The 20,561-nt window shown below is 35.0% G+C and overlaps 1 protein-coding gene across 1 annotated transcript in view; it reads right to left on the reverse strand.

The window, feature by feature from the left end:
* Positions 1 to 20,561, reverse strand: part of CCDC73 (coiled-coil domain containing 73) — a 154,785-nt gene that overhangs the window by 48,788 nt on the left and 85,436 nt on the right. The window contains exons 9-10 of the mRNA XM_043908843.1: positions 13,108 to 13,243; positions 12,787 to 12,866 (exon numbers count right to left, since the gene is read on the reverse strand). Of these exons, the coding sequence (XP_043764778.1) occupies positions 12,787 to 12,866; positions 13,108 to 13,243 (216 nt within the window). The remainder of the gene's footprint in view (positions 1 to 12,786; positions 12,867 to 13,107; positions 13,244 to 20,561) is intronic.

Here is a 20,561-nt window from a genome sequence, read left to right on the forward strand (position 1 = left end):
AAGACCCCGGTGCTGGGAGAGACCGAAGGCAGGAGGAGAAGGAGACGACATGGTTGGATGGCATCACCGACTCAATGGACATGAGTTTAAGCAAGCTCCATGAGTTGGTGATGGACAGGGAAGTCTGGTATGCTACAGTCCGTGGGGTGGCAAAGAGTCAGACACAACTGAGCGACTGAACTCCTTTGAACTTTGAAAGCCCCCAACAGAAGCCAGAAATGCCAGATACTAGCTTCAGAAACATGATCAGGCTCTGCTAATCAGCAGCACCTATCTTGGATATTGGATCAGGAACCAATCAGTAGATAGCAGAGGCCATGCTAGTCACGTCAAGCCTCCATGAACAACAGTGATACTCCTGTAGCAGTAGCAGTATCCACTATGGTCAACAGTGATGGTATAAGTTGCAATGTAAAACAGCTTAGTGGTGGAAGTTGGTTTCATGCTATGGTTCTGGATATACATTCCCTGGCTGTTGACCACTTTCCAAGTCTGAGATAAACAACATCCAAATTCCTTTGCTGAAAAAAATCATCTTACAATTAAGAATCTTGATCAGTACATTTCAGTTTTTAAAAACTGAAATTGGTTCATTAGGGTGATGAGATTATAGGAAATTTTTATCTTCCTCATTTTAAGTATTTTCTCTTTTTTTCTAAAATAAACACATTTCTCATGTATCAGTTTTTGAATAGTATGTAAAGCTATTGAAACAGGTGCAATCACTTTACTTTTAGTAAGAGGAAAGATGACAAATGACTGAGTTCTAAAAAAGTCCAAGATTCATGGATTAAATAAGCTGCTAATACAGAAACCTGAAGTCAGCTGAGGTAGGAGCGAAACCAAGACAGTGTGGTATCAAGGAAGCTGAAAAAGGAGTAGCAGAAAACTGGGCTCTCAATACCTCTAGAATTCTATGTTACAGCCTTAGCCACCTAGAGAGACACTCACCTGATTAAATCTCTTTGGGTTTAGTCCCAAATCCAGGAGAAAAAATTCATTGTTCTCAGTTCACATATCCCCTTTAGACATGTATACTACATAAAGTGACTGCAAAAGTAACCACATGGTCAAGAGATAGGGCTTTATTCTCCTATCTCCAAAACGCAGGCAGACAAAATAATGCACTAAGAGAACAATCAGCATGTACTGAATAAGGAAAGTTTAAATGAAGCTGGTGAGCCTAAAAGAGTAAGTAGTATACTGGATATCCTGCATCTTTGCCTCCTGATTCATTTTCCATTCTTTCTCTATGACCTGTGTGACTGGCATCTGTGGATACTGCAAGCAAGTTCCCTTCCCTCTGCCTTTGTCGGGTTCAGTCTCTGGGAGGCACCAGTAATCAGTATGCTAGGAAGACAGAGTGATTGAGGTATTTTTCCCAGCTCCCTCCCTACATGGCCACAAACTGGCAACAACTCTGTACCTTTACCAAAGGCCACAGCTTCTGATTTGCAGCTTTCTTCAATAGCTTTACCTATAGCTATATCTTACCTATAGCTGGGATTCCCTGGTGGCTCAGACGGTAAAGCATCTGCCCACAATGTGGGAGACCTGGGTTCAATCCCCGGGTCTGGAAGATTCCCCTGGAGAAGGAAATGGCAATTCACTCCAGTACTCTTGCCTAGAAAATTCCACGGGTGGAGGAGCCTGGTGGGCTACAGTCCATGGTATCGCAAAGATTCGGACACGACTGAGCGACTTTTCACTTTTCACATAGCTATCTCCAGGTTCCAGGATCTGCTTCCTTCCCTTGTCACCACCAGGTCTAGGTGGTATAATTATTCCCCAACTCCTTCTATCCCTTGTTGGTTTCCCTTAACCTTATCTACAGTTTTGTAAATGGATCTTCCATCAAACAAACTTCTCTCAATTTCCCATTCCAATGTGCCATGTTTCCTGACTCAATCCCGTTTAATACAAGTAAATTGAGAGAAGGCATTTCAAGTTGCAGTAGGGAATATGAAGGAGAAAAAGGCAAAAAGACAGGGAAAATTTAGAATTATGATAATGGCAACAAAGATTTTTAGATTACAAAGAATGGAAGATGCTTATTAGGAAGTAGGAGGAAACAATGTTGAAGATGTAAAATGGGACCAGATCATGGAAGTCCCAGAAAGCTAATTTTAAGAAGTTTGAGACTAAATCAACATACCAAAAGCTTAAATAATGTTATATGTCAATTGTATCTCAATAAAGCTGGAAAAAAGTTGGGGACTTGATTTGAAAGACAAAGGAGAACTACTCAATTTAAAACTCTTTCCACATGTGCTAAGTAGATGTGTCAGGCATATATAGGCAATGGTTTAAAAGAATAACTTAGTAAAATTAGTCTGGCAGAAAGAGTGAACAATAACTGAAGGAAAGAATACTGACTAAGAGGTATTTTATTAATCCAGGAATGAGATGATGAATGTCTATACTATTGGAAAATGGATAATGAAAATATGAGACATTCTAAAGGAAGATATAATCAAGTAGAGGAAATGAAGGAAAAAGATTATTTCAAGTTGTCTAAATGAAGCTAGAATAGGAAACTATGAAATGTGAAAAAGAGAAGCATGAAAATGAAAAGAAAATGAAAAATGTGCTTCACTGATGAAACAGATGAAAAATCTATTAAAGATAAGTAAGAGATGGATGATATTCAGAGACTGACTCTTCAGTTCAGTTCAGTCACTCAGTTATGTCCGACTCTTTGCGACCCCATGGACTGCAGCATGCCAGGCTTCCCTATCCATCACCAACTCCTGGAGCTTGCTCAAACTCATGTCCATCGAGTCAGTGATGCCATCCAACCATCTCATCCTCTGTTGTCCCCTTCTCCTCCCGCCTTCAGTCTTTCCCAGCATCAGGGTCTTTTCAAATGAGTCAGTTCTTCACATCAGGTGGCCAAAGTATTGGGAGTTTCATCTTCAGCATCAGTTCTTCCAATGAATATTCAGGACTGATTTCCTTTAGGATTGACTGGTTTGGTCTCCCTGCAGTCCAGGGGACTCTCAAGAGTCTTCTCCAATACCACAGTTTACAAGCATCAATTTTGAACTTTCTTAAGAGACTGACTCTTGAGAAAGCCAAAAAAGCACAAATCACCAAACTTAAGTCATAGGGTGTTACCGTTCTAAAAGAAAATTCATTCATTATTTTTCAAATTATAAAAGGTTATATATGATAAATTCCCTCAAAAAAAGTTTTCAATGTATCAGTAATGAGTTACCTTTATAGGCAGCAAGATGGTTTCCTTTGAAAGGAGAGTTGTATGAATTTTTTTTTTTTGGGGGGGGGTGGGCAGGGTCAGAGGAGGAAGGCTGGGAAGAATGAAGAATCAACGGGTGACCCTGAAATTACAGCAAGTCATAAAAGGAGATGACATGCAGGCAGCTGAAAATACAGAATTGCAGATTAAAAGAAATGTGGGCTGGAAATATAGATATGAAGTCATCTACATAAAGTGAATGATTGAATTAAGGAGGATGAGCTAATTGAAAAAAAGAAAGATGTTATGACAGAGCTTTGGATGAATTGGGGAGAAAAATAGGATAATTAGGGAGACAGAAGAATTTATTTGTACCCAAAGACCCTTAATGTATCACAAATATTTAAAATCAATAGATTTTGTATTTTAAATATCATTTTGAAAAATAAATAAATATCATTTTTTACAAAATACAATATTCTGTAATGAAAAACATGAATTAGTATCAGGATTCTGGGGTTATAACTATCAGAAAACCATACTTGAACCATTAAATGATAAGGAAATTTAACCTGTAGCAAGAGGTAATTTAGGAATTGCATAGCAATTCATTGCATAGTCTCTTTCTGGAGTACCTTCTAAAGAGTAAGGGTATTTTTTCTTTGAACCACCTCCCCCTGGCCAGAATTAGATCACATGTTCATTCCTGAACCAAATATTGGCACAAAGATTGGAGATGATATTAAAGCTTAAAGACAGACTGATCATATGAGACACACTGGACATCGAGGAATTATCACAACATCTACTACGTGATGAATTTCAACTAACATAAAATTTATAGGTTGTTTAGAATATTACTGACTACAAACAGTATATGGTACAAAGTGAGGATAAATACAGACTCTTTTTTACAAGCTGCTTGACATTGAGTAGTTCACCTAACTGTTGGATCCAGTTAGTGGTTTTTAAATTGTGCTCCAAGAAGTCCTAGAGGTTCCATGGCCCCCCTCCATAGCTGCTGATAGAGAAGAAAGAGTCAACATACATGGCTCCAGTGTTCTTTCAACTCTCCCTTCAAACACAAGTAGCTCTACTTTGTTTTAATTCCGAGCCTCCAAATCTTTAACAGAAGGTTCTACAATTCAAAGAAAGATTAAAAACCAATAAATCAGATGATCCCTACGATTCCATGAAATTTAGAGATAATATGAAGAAGGTAAATAGAAGATATGAAGAAGAGAATTAGCCATTGAAGAAACAATATAATTCAAGCATGAAGGGAGAAAAAAGCAATTAATGAGTTGGAAGAAATTTCAGACTTTCCTATCTGATAAAAAGTTTATCAGATGAGGCTATGTTTCAGTTGTCTTGAAAGTCAATACTAATAACCCTTTGTAGTTACGGTGCAGAAAAACCAAATCCATCAAAATTTGCCTTAATTTTAACCTAATTTCACTTGCATGTAAAAATAATCCCATAAATTTCTACAGCATGATAAACTTTCTGAAGTGCTTTTCCATATATTATTTTATATTTATTATAAGGGGCTTCCCAGGTGGCTCAGTGGTAAAGAATCTGCCTGCCAATGCAGGAGACATAAGAGACACAGGTTCGATCCCTGGTTTGAGAAGATCCCCTGCAGGAGGGCATGGCAACCTGCTTCAGTATTCTTACCTGGAGAATCTCATGGACAGAGAAGCCTGGCAGGGTGTGGTCTTAGGGTCACAAAGAGTCAGACACAATTGAGTGACTGAGCATGCACACATGCACGATATATAAAACTGGAAAGGCAGATATCATTAAACTCATATTGCAAATGAAAATACAAAGAGAAAAGCAACACTTAGTATGGTCTGACTCATGTATCTCCTTAGGAAGACTACAGTGAAAGGTTTAGTTTTAAAGAAAAAGATAAAGTACGAGTTAAGAGAAACAGAATAAATGAGAAATACTATGCAGAGAATTATGTGTATGCAGGAACAGGCCAATGGACTGGGTGAAGTAATGGACACTAAAAGATTAGAAGTCAATCCAAGAACTAAGTGGGGTGTGTAATGGTACAGATGATAGAAATGGATGCTCAGGTTGGAGAAGAAGGAGGGCCAAATGACAAAGCCCAAAGGAAGCAGTATTTAATGATGAATTTCAAGGTAATGGAAATATTAGTCTAGATACATAGAGTCAAAGCTTATGGGGACCTGGTAGTTTAGGAGGATGAATATCAGCAACTTTTCCTTTTAATAAATATATGCTTTCTAATGGTGAATGAAGCAGAGAAGAAACGTGTAGATAAGTTGCTTATACAGTAGAATGGTTAAGATCACAGGTTCTGGAGCCAAATTTGAATTGCAATCCTAATTTTATTTTCCTTGTTGTGTAACTTTAGGCAACTACTTAATTGCATTCTGCCTCAAGTTCCTCATCTGTTAAATGGGAATATAATTTTTTAACAAAACAAAGTGCCTGGCATGTAATAATCCATGCAAGTATTTGTTGAGCATCTACTATGTGCTAGGCATTGTTACTTATTATTACTACTAATGTGAATTCAGGGCTTCCCTGGTGGTACAGTAAGTAAAGAATCTGCCTGCAAGGCAGGAAACCCAGGTTCAATCCTTGGGTTGGGAAGATCCCCTGGAGAAGGAAATGGCAACCCACTCCAGTATTCTTGCCTGGGAAATCCCAGGGACAGAGGGGCGTGGCAGGTGACAGTGCATGGGGTCCCAAGAGTTGGACACAACTTAAAGACTAAACCACCACCAAGGTGAATTCAAGGGGTTCTACGATTATTTTCTCTACTTTTAAACTAAAGTGGTCTGAAATCCTAGTGGCGGTAGGAATGAACTACCTTAAGGAAAGGTACCACGTTTCATACTTATCCCATAGCACCTTAATATATTCAGGGATCTAAGAGGTGCTAAAAACTTTTAATGAACATAAGAAGAAAAGCATGATGAACATGATATGGAACATGATATGAAATAAATGTGACTTATCTTTGCCTAAAATAGAATTTGATGAAATGTAAGGTGATTTATTCAGGATAAAGCAAATGGCAATAAAAAATAAATTAAAAAACTTGGTGAGAACAGTCAATGTCAGTCAAACAGACAGTAGTTAATGGCACGATAGTAGTTCATAGTCACTTTGTAAAACTGCATAGAAAGTGACAGGTATAGTATAGTGCTGAGTTAATTGTATAGTATACAGGAAAGTATAGTGCTAAGGGTTTAATCACTGATTGAACCAGATGGCTTATGCTAATCAAGGAAATGACCACAACCCTGTAGACCACCATGTTACAGATAGATGCTCCTCATTTGAATGTGAACAGATTACTACAGATTACTACACTTTCCTTACCAATAATAAAAAATAAAGCTTAGTAGTTGGTGAGTCACTGGCATTATGTTAACTTTAGCAGAACAGCATATTTGGGGCTAGAACCTTAACTGACTTAATTAACAACCCTAAACTTGTGAGATTAACATGGGTTAATACTGCATTATAAATTCAGATCCAAGGATATTCTAGAAAATAAGTAAGACAATATAAAAAACATTATTCTAGTTCATAAGCTAGATGGTCTTTGACTCAACAAACTTAATGAATAAAAGAATTTATTGCTCTTAATATATCCATCCTGGATACATATTAAAAAACATGGGTTAACAGTTAAACTGACGATGGATACTGAAGAATACAAAAATAAAGACAGTCAATTCAGCAATTAATTAAACTTTTTAAAACTTTAGGAGACTAAGGGAAAGCATCTGTTAGAAAACCTCAAAATTTTAATCTAAATTTGACTAATATTTGTGTTGTTACTTGGAATTTAGTCAACCACCACCTGATTAATAAAAAAAGTCTTATATGCTAAATTGATTTTTTAAAAGACAATGATATTACGTTTAAAATAATGTACATTTTTCTTTACACATGATGTTTAAAACTTTGCTTTCAAGCTGCTTATTTGCACACTAAAATGATTTTTAAAAGAACATTTGCAACCATTTTTCTTTAATTTTTTATATTGGGTTTTCTTGGAGTAAGTGTATGAAGTAAATAACTTAGGAATTAATTAGATGGTTTGCTTTATACTAGTGATCTGTTCTAGACTCATTCCTAAGATACAAAGCCCTATTGATAAAAATATAATTAAGCTAAGATACATGGCTAAACTTATATTCAGATATAGTATCTTACAATTCTGTAAATTAAAAAAGAGTTGGTTTTCTGTAAGTTTTTCTTCTGTCAAGGTTACAAAGTGGAACAAACTTCTATGTCTTTCTACATTTTTCAACAACTGAAATCATGGAGCTGTTGTAATCAGCTAAGTTTTATAGAAGATACTCTGAAATATATCAATTCTTTTATAATAATTACTATGAAACAATAGGGAAGTGGGAAGGGAGAGAGAAGGGGAAAAAATCCAGTATGCAACTGATGAAAGTAGAAACTCATCATTTCTTATGTCTTTGTTTTTCTCTTATAATTACTTAATCTTAGGAGCACATTAAATTAAAATTAGAAATCTTTAAGAAATGATTTTCCACTGAAAATATGCTTTTGGTTTTATAGCCCTTATAGCTTTTAAATATCCTAAACTTTTAGTACATTGTCTGTTTTCTACCCATTTTATTCAAAGCTGTTAGTGCAGCAAATAAACAGTACAAGCTTTGATCTCATTAAATTACAACTTATAGTTCCTAGAGTCATAAATATCATGCCCTTTTCTCCTTTACCCCTCCTCTTTTGGTATGAGGTAGTCTGTTAAATATCACTATCTCCTTGAGTGCTCTGACGTTTACTCAGACAAATAGCAGAGGTTATGAATGCAGCACACAGATAGTATCAGGAATCCTTCATGATTGCCATAATGGTGAACCCAGCATTCAGAACTGTAATACTTAGTTTTATCTAACAACTAAGTTTGGCCTGTTTAACTTTGCTCCACACACAAAAAAAGAATTCCATCTTATCACAAACCAATAACTGTCCTGGACAAAATCAAACAACAGCATAAAAGAAAAAGAAAAATTAACTTTGGAAAAATTAATGATTAAAAGTTTTAAATGAGTAATCTAAAAAAAATGTTTTTAATATTAGGCTTGATTAGCCTCTAAAGAAAAAAAAACAGAAAAAAAAGTTTTCTTAAAGTTAAAAATCAAGACTACACTAAGAAACACAAAATTCTTATACTGAGAATGTCTGAAATATTAAAAACTATCTGCTAAAATACATTCATAAACGCTTATCCTTTCAGCTATTTGAATATGGAACTCTCAAAGGTAATAACATTCCCACTTTACCCTTCTATAAAATCTCTCTTTCAAGAACTATTTAGCAGCATGATTACTGCCTTAATGCTTTCTGTAGTGACAGAGGCCACCATCATATGATACCCCTGAACAAGGTGGCAAGATGTGGGAAAAGGGGGCAAGTGTGCTCAGGAGCAGCACTATTCTACTCATGTATAGACATCCTTTACTCCTTTCACATAAATCCAGCACGGGAAACTCTCCATGGATTCACACAGACCTCATCTCCATCTACAGGTCGGTCTTAAACTATACATTAGAAATACAATAGCCTAGAAGGAAATGGCAACCCCCTCCAGTACTCTTGCCTGGAGAATCCCATGGACAGAGGAGCCTGGTAGGCTATAGTCCATGGGGTCACAAAGAGTCAAACACGACTGAGTGACCAAATAACAAACAATTACGTTACAATGAAATATTTGTTCTTATTTAATGAAAAATACATAATTTAGTAGAGAACTTTATGAGGTATAATATTTTCATAATAATGCAAACACTAATTGAATAGAGGCACATATGACTCTTTTAATATAATCACCAAATTAATGATTTAATCATTTAGGACAATGGTAACAGTGTCAAACAAAAAAATAAAGCGATATCACTAAAAATGTGTTTATTCACAACTATTCAGTCAATATTGTTTATATTTCCATTCAAAGTTTGTATTGATAAAAATGAATGGCTCAGGGAGGAAGGTTCAAAAGGGCGGGATATATTTATATCTATGGCGGATTCATGTTGAGGTTTGACAGAAAACAACAAAATTCTGTAAAGCAATTATCCTTCAATTAAAAAATAAATTAATTTTAAAAAGAAAAAAAAGAATCAGAGTATCATAGCATAAAAAAAAATGAACGGTCCATTTAACAATTCTGATTGAAATGACAGACAAAATTTTCAAATTACAGCTTTCTCTCCCTATATTAAAAGAGCCATCTTTAGTATTCTTAAATGTGACTGAAAAAAAATATTCTTTACATATAAATTGTCCTCTTAGGTAGTTTGTTGGATAGACATAAGACTTTTAAGGGCTAGAGACACATGCTTATTACCATTCTAACATTCTGTACTGGGCTACTTCTATGATCTTACTTCTGGTCCCTGGATAAAGTCCAGGGAATATGAAACCAATTTATGGGCAGTTATACAATCAAGTCAGGAAGATCTTCTGGAGAAGGGAATGGCTACCCACTCCAGTATTCTTGCCTGGAGAAATCCATGGACAGAGGAGACTGGCAGGCTACAATCCATGGGGTGGCAAAAAATCAGACATGACTGAGAGACTAACACTTTCACTTGTTTTATATATAAGAACAAGACTAGATATAATAGTGTTACAAATATTAATGGTCTTTGAACCCTGGTTTAGCATTTAGAAGTCACATTAATCTTTAGCCCAAGTGGTCCTGCTTTCCTTGAAATGATACTAAAAGATAAAGCAGTAAAATTGCCTGATTTCTTGAAATATGCACTAAAGTATATGTCATTCATCTGGTAGCACAAACATTCTCAAAATTTAAGCCTGTGTCTCTATAAATAATCTTAATATATTTTTAATTTTGGTAAAATTACAGTTAAAAAGTTTTCCAGTTTCTGCTCCAGCATGTAAGAAGCTTAGTTACAAGTTTCGATTTGATTCTGCCACACGTAAAAAGCTGAGCAAACTGAAAATCAACTCTTAACAACTGCTAAAGAAATGAGGTCATAAGACAAACTGCTGCCTCAAAAATCAGAGGAATGGAGAGGTGACTATAGAAAATCATAAACAGAAACCTTCACAGGCACCAATGCCAACGTAGGAAAAACTGAACTATAACTGACTAATTCCTGGAGGCTTAGAGTAGACAATTCTGGGAGTTAAAAAATTCAGCAGCACACACTCATGGGGGCCCTCAAACTTTTGTGACATTTTATCTCAAGGTCCTCTCACAGTGAATATCAGTGAAAAATTCCTCCTGCTAGAACCAGGAGGAAAAGGAACCATTCTGAAATACACCAACTCATTCTGTTCTTATCAACAAGTCCTGCCTTTATGAGAAACTATTTGACTTGAATATAAACTACCTGAGGAAAGAGTAATATCCAACTCTCCAACCATCCTGTACAATATGAGGTGGGTGGGCAGGGACTGAGAAACACTGGTGAAATTCACAATCCAAGGGCAACAGGGCCATCTAATCATAAGACACCATCCCCCCACCTTTATATTACTATAGGCCTATTAACTGCAATTCTTTTCACCCAGTATATCATGTCTGTCTTCCAACAAATAAATTACAAGGCATACTAAAAGGCAAAAAACAAAGTTTGAGGAGACTAAACAAGCCTCAGATCCAGAGTCAGATATGTCAGGAATTTAGAACTATCAGACTTGGGTTATCAGACTTAGCAGTTTTTAAGACATAGTTTTAAAAACTATGAATAAAAAAAACTATGAATAATATGCTAAAAGCTTTAATAGAAAAAACAGACAAAACATGAGAGAATAGATGGATAATGTAAAGAGAGGATGTAAATTCTAAACAAGAATCAAAAAGAAATGCTTCAGAAACACTGCAATAGAAATGAAGAATGCCTTTGTTGGTCTCAATAGTAGATTGGACATGGCTGAGTAAATAATCTCTCAGCTTGAGGATATGACAACAGAAATTCCAAAACTGAAAACAAAAATTAAAAAGACTGAAAGAGGCATAAGAGAACATCCATCAATTGAGGGTCACATAAGCAAATTATAACCCATGCATAATGGAAATACCAGAAGGAGAAGAAAAGAAGGAAAAGAAGCAATATTTGAAGCACTGATGATTGACTTTCCCCAAATTAATGTCACACACCAAACCACAATCCAAGAAACTCAGAGAACACACGAAAATGTGACCAAAAAATTAAACCCAGGTATATCATATTCAAACTTCAGAAAATCACAGACATTTAAATGTCACTTAGTGATTGCTCCAAAGGATTTTCTGAGTGTCAGTAAAGAGAGGTACTTAATTCTCTCAGGGATAAGGAGGTGGTCCAAAGTGGTATTATTCCATTTAGGGCTTTGAAAAGATTAGGAGAAGGAAATAAGAGGTCATGTTCAGTAAAAAGAAAAAGGCCTTGCCTACTTCTCTTTCCTCTCATACCACTCTCCCCTTGTATCAGAGGAGATATTTTTAGTTACAAATAATGGAAAATTAAACTAGTCCTAATGAAACTGGTTTAAAAAAATAATCGGGATTCATTGGCTCACAAAACTGAAAGTCTAAAGTTAGGGCAAATATAGGGTTGATCCATTCAGGAACTCATAAATGTCATCAAAGAACAGGTTTCTTTAACATCACGGCAATCTGGCATCCACATCGTCAGGTTGCTCCTTTTTAGCTTCTCATGACTGTATTAATAGCATGACTGCCAGCCCCAGTAGGGGTTACATTCTTCCTGGTTTATAACCACTGGCTAAGGTCATTTATCTATTCCTGAATCAATGACTGTGGCTAGAGTAACGAAATATGTTCATGGCTTTCTGCCAATTTAGGGTTCCTCTCTAAAGTTGGAGGCATTAAAACAAGAATCTGTGTAAGTTTAGGAAGGACAAAGGGGATATTGATGCTCAGTAAGCAACCACTAAATATCCAATGCACTCCTTCACTCAAAGTGCTCCGGCCATGCCAGACTTTTTCTAGTTCCTTAAATATGCTAACTCTGCCTCATCGAGGCTTCTGCTGTTCCTTTGCCGGAACTATTAATCTCGTCCCTCCCCCACCACTTCATCTCCAATGTAATAAAGTCACCTATGAAAGTATCATCACATTCTTTATTTTTTCTTCATATCATTTATAACAATTTTAAATTCTTTCATCTGTGTGACTGTTTTATATATAACTCCTCCATTGGACTCAACAAAGCAGGAACATGTTTATTTTCTTCGTATCTGTATCCTCAGTGCCATATAGTACCTGGCACATAGAGCTACTCAAATACTGAATGAATGAATGGTGCTAATGAGATTAACATATAGCGAATGCTTATTGATAATACATGCCACCATAAAAATGTTTGCCACTAGTCATGAGTCAAAGAAACAATATTTTGAGTGGGTTAGAATAAATTCATTCATTACACTTATTGAAATCTTAACTCAAAGTTTATAAATCTGTATTTAAAACATTTTCTTTATCTTTCTACAAATAAAACTACCCAACTTTTCTGATATTATTTCATAAAACTAATTATGTTAGGTCAATTTTTATATAATACAAAAAATTATATCAATCATACCTTCTTTAAACTGTGTATCTCAGATTCTTGTTTTTTATTTAAATCCGAAAGTCTTTTGTTTAACTGTATTGCTTCCTGTACTGCAACATGAAAGACACTTAGGAAAACATTATTTCAATGTACATTTTAAGGAAATACTACTAACATTGACAAGGAAAATGACTTCAATGAAATATATATTTAGTTATTGCTAATTTAATAATGTTAATTAAACTGCCATTTACTATTACTAGTATCAGATAAGTTCAATTTATTCATTATAAATAAGTCCATTTAAACATTTCCTATTAAATATGTAAGTTTAAGTAAGGTAGAACCTACCATTTTGTTCTAACTTTTCATGATTCTCTTTTACCAATCCAAATTGACCTGTTATTATAGCATAGTATTTCTCAATTTCATTCAGTTGCTTCTGATGATCTTCTTTAGCCAGAAGATGTAACTGGACTTTCTGTTCCTATTTTGAAGAGTTATTTTAAATGTTCTACATACATACATACACACACATTTATTAAACATATATAAAAATTTATCATTTTTAATAACTATTGTTATTAACAAATATGTCATGAAAAAGCACTCTCTGAGTATACCTTAGGGAGAAAATATTAGTTAACAGATATTTCTATATCTAGGTAAAATTAAAGCACTTTTTTCCTATAACAAAATAATCACTTAAAATTTTATTTCCCTTATTTATAATTTTTTTAAAAAATCAGTTGGTTGTTTATAGAAAAGTTAATTAGTCCAGTACAGCACTAAGCAAAGTGAGGGGAGTATTATTAAAGAAATACTTTTGCTGGAGAGGGTGTGGAGAAAAGGGAACCCTCTTACACTGTTAGTGGGAATGCAAACTAGTACAGCCACTATGGAGAACAGTGTGGAGATTTCTTAAAAAACTGGAAATAGAACTGCCATATGACCCAGCAATCCCACTTCTGGGCATACACACTGAGGAAACCAGATCTGAAAGAGACACGTGCACCCCAATGTTCATCACAGCACTGTTTATAATAGCCAGGACATGGAAGCAACCTAGATGCCCATCAGCAGATGAATGGATAAGGAAGCTGTGGTACATATACACCATGGAATATTACTCAGCCATTAAAAAGAATTCATTTGAATCAGTCCTAATGAGATGGATGAAACTGGAGCCCATTATACAGAGTGAAGTAAGCCAGAAAGATAAAGAACATTACAGCATACTAACACATATATATGGAATTTAGAAAGATGGTAACAATAACCCTATATACAAAACAGAAAAAGAGACACAGAAGTACAGAACAGACTTTTGAACTCTGTGGGAGAAGGTGAGGGTGGGATGTTTCAAAAGAACAGCATGTATACTATCTATGGTGAAACAGATCACCAGCCCAGGTGGGATGCATGAGACAAGTGCTCGGGCCTGGTGCACTGGGAAGACCCAGAGGAATCGGGTGGAGAGGGAGATGGGAGGGGTGATCAGGATGGGGAATACATGTAACTCCATGGCTGATTCATGTCAATGTATGACAAAACCCACTGAAATGTTGTGAAGTAATTAGCCTCCAACTAATAAAATAAATAAATAAATAAATAAAAGAAATACTTTTGACAACTTAGGAAATAAATTTTCCTCTAAATTTGCTGGCATGTGCATTATCAAAACTCAGATAATTTTTCTGAAATTAATTTTAATGATACAGCACCTTCTCACTGTGTTAAAAATGGAATAATAAAAACAGTATCTATCAGTGACAGGGAGACAATATAATATAGCAGAAAGTTAACTTAAGCTGGGAGCATAGTTGGTAAAAACTGGACCCTATGTATCAATAGAATATAATATGGGCCTTCACTGCTTTCAGCTAAAGGAGTCTGTCTTTCCATACTCAGAAAAATGACTTAAAGTTTTTAAAAGAAATATTATGTTAACAGAATCAGTAATACTCTTCAAAAGTTTTTGACTTTGGCATTAGCAGAATCATTGATTGGTTTCATAACTTTCATTCATTTCTGCCACATGCTTTCGTTTCTATTGAGAGATGAAAAACAAAGAACAATGTAGGCCCATCAACAAGTACTCAGTAATTACTTTCTGAGTGAACTGCTATCTCATACAGTTTCAACACTGGCAATTTGTTACATTTACCTAGCCAGCTTGTATTTCCCTTACACAAAAGTAACACAATTTCAAGTATTTATTTGAAATACTTCTTCATTATAATCTGCTAGGACTAAAATTCACAGGGTCCTATACTTCCCTAGTAAAGTGTAGGGCATATTACCCCAAACAAACCAACTGATTCCTACTTTATTGGAATTTCAATTGTGAGCAAAAGAGACCATAAAACTAAAGAAGTTCAGTGGCGACCCTATCCAGACTGATATGAGACCTCTGTCCTGGGTTTCTACATCCTGCTTCACAAACCCTGGTATTAACCTAGTCCCTGTTCATTTTCAAAACCATTCCTGACTCTGATTGTGTCTCCCCTAAATTTCTTTTTGCATAAGTTAAACAGAGCCATTTTACACTGCTTAACACCAAAAAACAGGCAGTATAGTAAAGTGGTCAAAAGATAGTCTGCCTATGTTTAAATCTTGCCTTTGTAATTTAGTTGCTGTGTGATTTGGGGAAAATAATCTACCCTGTCTTCAAAATAGATTACAACAGCATCTCCTTCTTAGAGTTGTGAAGATAACACAAATTATTAATAATACATACAGAGCACTAAAACAAGAGCCTGTTACATAACAAGTACAGTATAATGTTTTGTTATTATTATTCCTTAAATGATAAAGGTGCCTTCAATAGATTAATTAGTTTTTATCTGGAATAAGAATAACCCTCTGTAATATTAATAAGGAACACATGTTATAATTTAAGTTGTACCTAACTATATTAACTTGGGAAATCTGGTGAACATCTTTTCAAAGATTTTTTTTAAATGATTTTAAGCAAAATGATAAGCTGGCAACATTCTAAAAGATCAATTAAATTTTTTTCATGTACTTCTATGGGCTTTTCAAATTCACTACTTAAATCATTTGAATTAAGCATGCAGCAGTCATAAATTCAAACAAACTGACAAGTACACTTACTCCTGAGATCTCATGCTTACCTGTTCACTCGCTTCAGTCATGTCTGACTCTTTGCGATCCCATGGACTGTAGCCTACCAGGCTCCTCTGTCCATGGAATTTCCCAGTCAAGAATACTGGAATGGGTTGCCATGCCCTTCTCCAATTATGCTTACCTAGGTAGTCACTATTATCAATAACTAAACAATGAAAAATAACGACCCATATTCTGTACCTCTAAAATATCACTTAATTCTCTAATCTAGAGGTCCATCTAGTCAAAGTTATGATTGTTCCAGTAGTCATGTATGGATGTCAGAGTTGGATTATAAAGAAAGCTGAGCACGGAAGAAATGATGCTTTTGAACTGTGGTTTGGAGAAGACTCTTGAGAGTCCCTTGGACTGCAAGGAGATCCAACCAGTCTATCCTAAAGGAAATCAGTCCTGAATATTCACTAGAAGGACTGATACTGAAGCTAAAACTCCAATACTTTAGCCACCTAATGTGAAGAACCAACTCCATGGAAAAGACCCTGATGCTGGGAAAGACTGAAGGTGGGAGAAAAAGGGGACGATAGAGGATGAGATGGTTGGATGGCACCACGGATGTGAGTTTGTGGCATCACGGATATGAGTCTGCGTAAGCTCCAGGAGTTGGTGATGGACAGGGAAGTCTAGCGTGCTGCAGTCAATGGGGTCGCAAAGAGTCAGACACGACTGATCCACTGAACTGAACTGAGAGAATTACATTCCTTTCAGGAAATGTATAGCAACCCAATACAATTTCACTAAAGATTGGTCTAAAGACATTTTTTTCAATTTAAGGAATTCTCTCAATCTACAAGTCAAATCAATTTTCATATAGCCTTTATGAGAATACTGTCCACTACATATAATCAGACATTAATACTGTCAATGCCTGCAAAGGTTAACTAATCCTAATGATTAAGAATGCAGCAAACGGGAATTCCCTGGTAGTCCAGGGGTTAGAACTCTGCACTTCCACTGTAGGGGACACAAGTTCGATCCCTGGTTGGGGAACTACGATCCTGCATGCCGCATGGTGCAGCAAAAAAAAAAAAATGCAGCAAAGATTAAAGTGAGTTCATAGGTATTCTCTACATACATAGAGCTCTATACACATTAGATTAGTTTGTGATATACCCTATTCCAACATTTATGCTTGAAGCCAAAGTTGAATTAAAATGCAGCTTCATTAGTTCTGCATGACACAACTTCTGATTTTCAAATACAATTAGTCTATTCAGTGGCCATGATAAATGCTATAAAGTCTTTCAAATCACAGTAGGCATCTATAGCTCACTGGCTCATATAGGACCCTGTAAGACTGTTCACATATGAACATAGCTGGCTGCCTTGATTTAGTTTTGAGATGAAGAGGGCAGTTTGCCGCTAGCTGCGTAACTGTCAACAGTTTACATTCTTTGGAAAGCAACAACAAAAAGCAGATTGGAAATACCTGTCTGAGAAACCTAAGAACATTATAAAGAATAACACAAATATAGTGATGGTGCTGATATAACATTACATAGGTGTGTGTGTTAGTTGCTCAGTTGTGTTCAACTCTTCGTGACCCCATGACTATAGCCCACCAGGCTCCTCTGCCCATGGAATTCTCCAGGCAAGAATACTGAAGTGGGATGCCATTCCCTTCTCCAGGGGATCTTCCCAACCCAGGATTGAACCCAGGTCTCCAAATGCAGGCAGATTCTTTATCATCTGAGCCACCAGATGGTACCATGATAAAGATTATGACTAAGAAATCACTGAGTATATAGTGTTTTTGTTCTTTTTAACTCTGAATTGTGTCAACTTGTTTTCTCTTTCACACAATTTTACTACTAAATGCAAAAGACTGTTCACAAGAAAATAATGTCAGGATTCACTGCTTTCTAAATACATACATACCTTATTTTAAACAAATTTAATCTTTGAAAATCAAGATTACAGGAAAACAGCACATACATAATTATGAGCATGTGTGTGTATGTGTGTGTGTCTATGTGTGTGGTCTAAAAGTTTACTTAAAAGACCCTTAAGGCACTTAAAATAGAAATAATTTAAAAATAACATTTACACTCAACTTTCTACAACCATACTTACTAATAAAGCAAAGCTGCTCATTTTCTCCTTTCTTGTTCCCTTATAGAGACTGATCTGAAAAGTCTCCATAAGGAAATAAATGAACAATTAGTTCATATAAGTAAATTTTAGAGAAAAAGATTCAAAACCCAAAACCAAACTATATATATTACTCATCCTATTTATATATTTATAAATAAACTTTATATATTTCCTCATTTTGCAAATTACCTTTTAGTTTCTTCAATATAAATCCCAAGTAAATAATGGGCTATAAAATTCACTTTTCAAAAACTCATGGTAACCTTAAGATATTTTCACCTTTTTGGTCACAACTTAAAAACACTAAAGTTACATATTTTATGTGTACAGATGTATATAATATTATAATCACAAAGATTATTTCCAGACAAATCTTTAGTCTAAAAATACTCTACTCTGAACGAAAATATGTGGTAATTCCAAATCTCATCAAAACCTTCAATGCTGAAATTTTTTTATAATTTAATAAAGAAAACTAAATCCTCCTTGTAAGTCTTTTCTTTAGAGGAAAAGTAATATACAAAAAAGAAATAAACTGTAACTAAGAGATGGTTAGATAAGTTTTTATTTTGTTCATTAGTTCTATTGGTTACTCAGCTACACAACGTAGTCACCTATACAAAACAGGAAAGATTTTCATCAATGACCAAATCAATTAATTTGATGTTCTATAGTTTATTTTTTACCATTTTTGTTGTATTTGTCTTATTGGTAGTGATCAATATGATCATTTGTTCAAGAGAAGGTTTTGGTACTTTTAGAGACAGATGAATCTTTCCATTCATAATTGAGTTAATTTATTTAGAGACATGCCACCACTACATGAAAATCAACTTACTGAATTCCCACAAGACAGAATTTTACTAATAGTTAAGAGCCTGCCTATAGGAAATCATGAACTTCTTTATAATATTAGATTTGTACTATTTTTAAATGATTTCTTTTGGGACACAACTTTATCAACTGCTTCCCAAAGTCCTGTCTTGACACAAATGACTATCTTTTTCCTGTCTTGCACAGTCAAGTAATATAAAAAGATAATGTGCTAATCTGAATAAAATTAATTGGATTACTGAACACTGTTTAGCACTTCCCTGGTAGCTCAGTGGGAAAGAATCTGCCTGCCAATGCAGGAGACAATGTACAGAGTCTGATCTGGGAAGATCCCACATGCTGCAGAGCAAACTAAACCTGTCCACCACAATGACTGAGCCTGTGCTCTAGAGCCCGCAAGCCTCAACTACTGCGCCTATGTGCCACAACTACTGCGCCTATGTGCCACAACTACAAGACCACACACCCCAGAGACAATGCTCCACGAGAGAACCACTGCAATGAGAAAGCTGCACACTCTAACTAGAGAGTAGCCCCTGCTCACCACAACTAGAGAAAACCCTGATCAGCAATGAAGACTCAGCACAGTCAAAAATAAATAAAATTTTTTTAAAAAGTCACCTGAACTATATAAGAATAATGTAAAATGAATAATAGAACAATGTTTTTAAAAAAGATTATTTTTGAGTCAATCATCTAAAATATAGTCTGTCAGAATTGGCATAAAATATTGGGTACCTATCAATATATAAAATAATTTTAATGTAAAGTGATTCATTTAATGCCTTGAAATGTCAGAAAAAATTATGACTATAATTCAAATATCATTTTAGTAGGTTCTTAAGAATCTTAATTCACAATAATACAATGCTCAAAACTGACCAAAAACTATCACAAGTACACTGCATGTTTCCATTTGTTTTTAAGATTACAAGTGTCTGTCTGATGAAATTTTAAAGTGGAATAAAACAAAACACATTTTATGTTGCCTTTGATCTTTAACTTGTAGCCTTATCTCCCAGGTCAGAGGGTACATTATTCAATTTCACTATATTTTGTGTAAAACCACTGTAGCGTTGAAGATGACTTTCAGCACAAATGTCACGGTACTTAAAGCTAAATCGGAACCTAGTTTTTCAGCTCCTTAATTAAAATCATAGTTTAAAAGAGTCTGACAATATTATCTTTAGTCTTTCCAGTTGAACAGTGACAAAATTTTCAGATCTTTTATTCAATCAAGCTTAGCAATCTCTCTGAGGCTTTTATTTTCTAACCCGTCAAAACATTTCAATAAGGAAAATACTTACTTTATATTTTTGTATTCAATGTCATAAGGAATGATTTCTCATTTCTTACTTCTCATAGAAATAATAGACAAACCTTACTCAAAAATTAGTTTTACTTGCCTTATAGTCTGCTCCAAAGAGAATGAAATAGCATAAAGACACCCAAAAAGCTCTTTTAAGATGTAAGTGGATATGGGAGGATTTTGCTCAGTCAAAAATATAGATAAAAAGTTATTTTCTATCAAATAGGGATAGAGAGAATATCAAAGTAAAAATTTCCTAAAATATTGTTGTAAAAATGCAAATATTAATTTTAATATATTACATAAGAGGAATGTGCAACAAATAAAACACTTGTTGAATGATAAAGGGTGAGTACCATATCTCAAGTGCAGTATTCAAATGTTACTTCATATTATTTCAATTTCTCAGGGTAAAAGTAAT

The sequence above is a fragment of the Cervus elaphus genome, chromosome 1, assembly GCF_910594005.1.
Source record: "Cervus elaphus chromosome 1, mCerEla1.1, whole genome shotgun sequence".
NCBI lineage: Eukaryota > Metazoa > Chordata > Mammalia > Artiodactyla > Cervidae > Cervus > Cervus elaphus.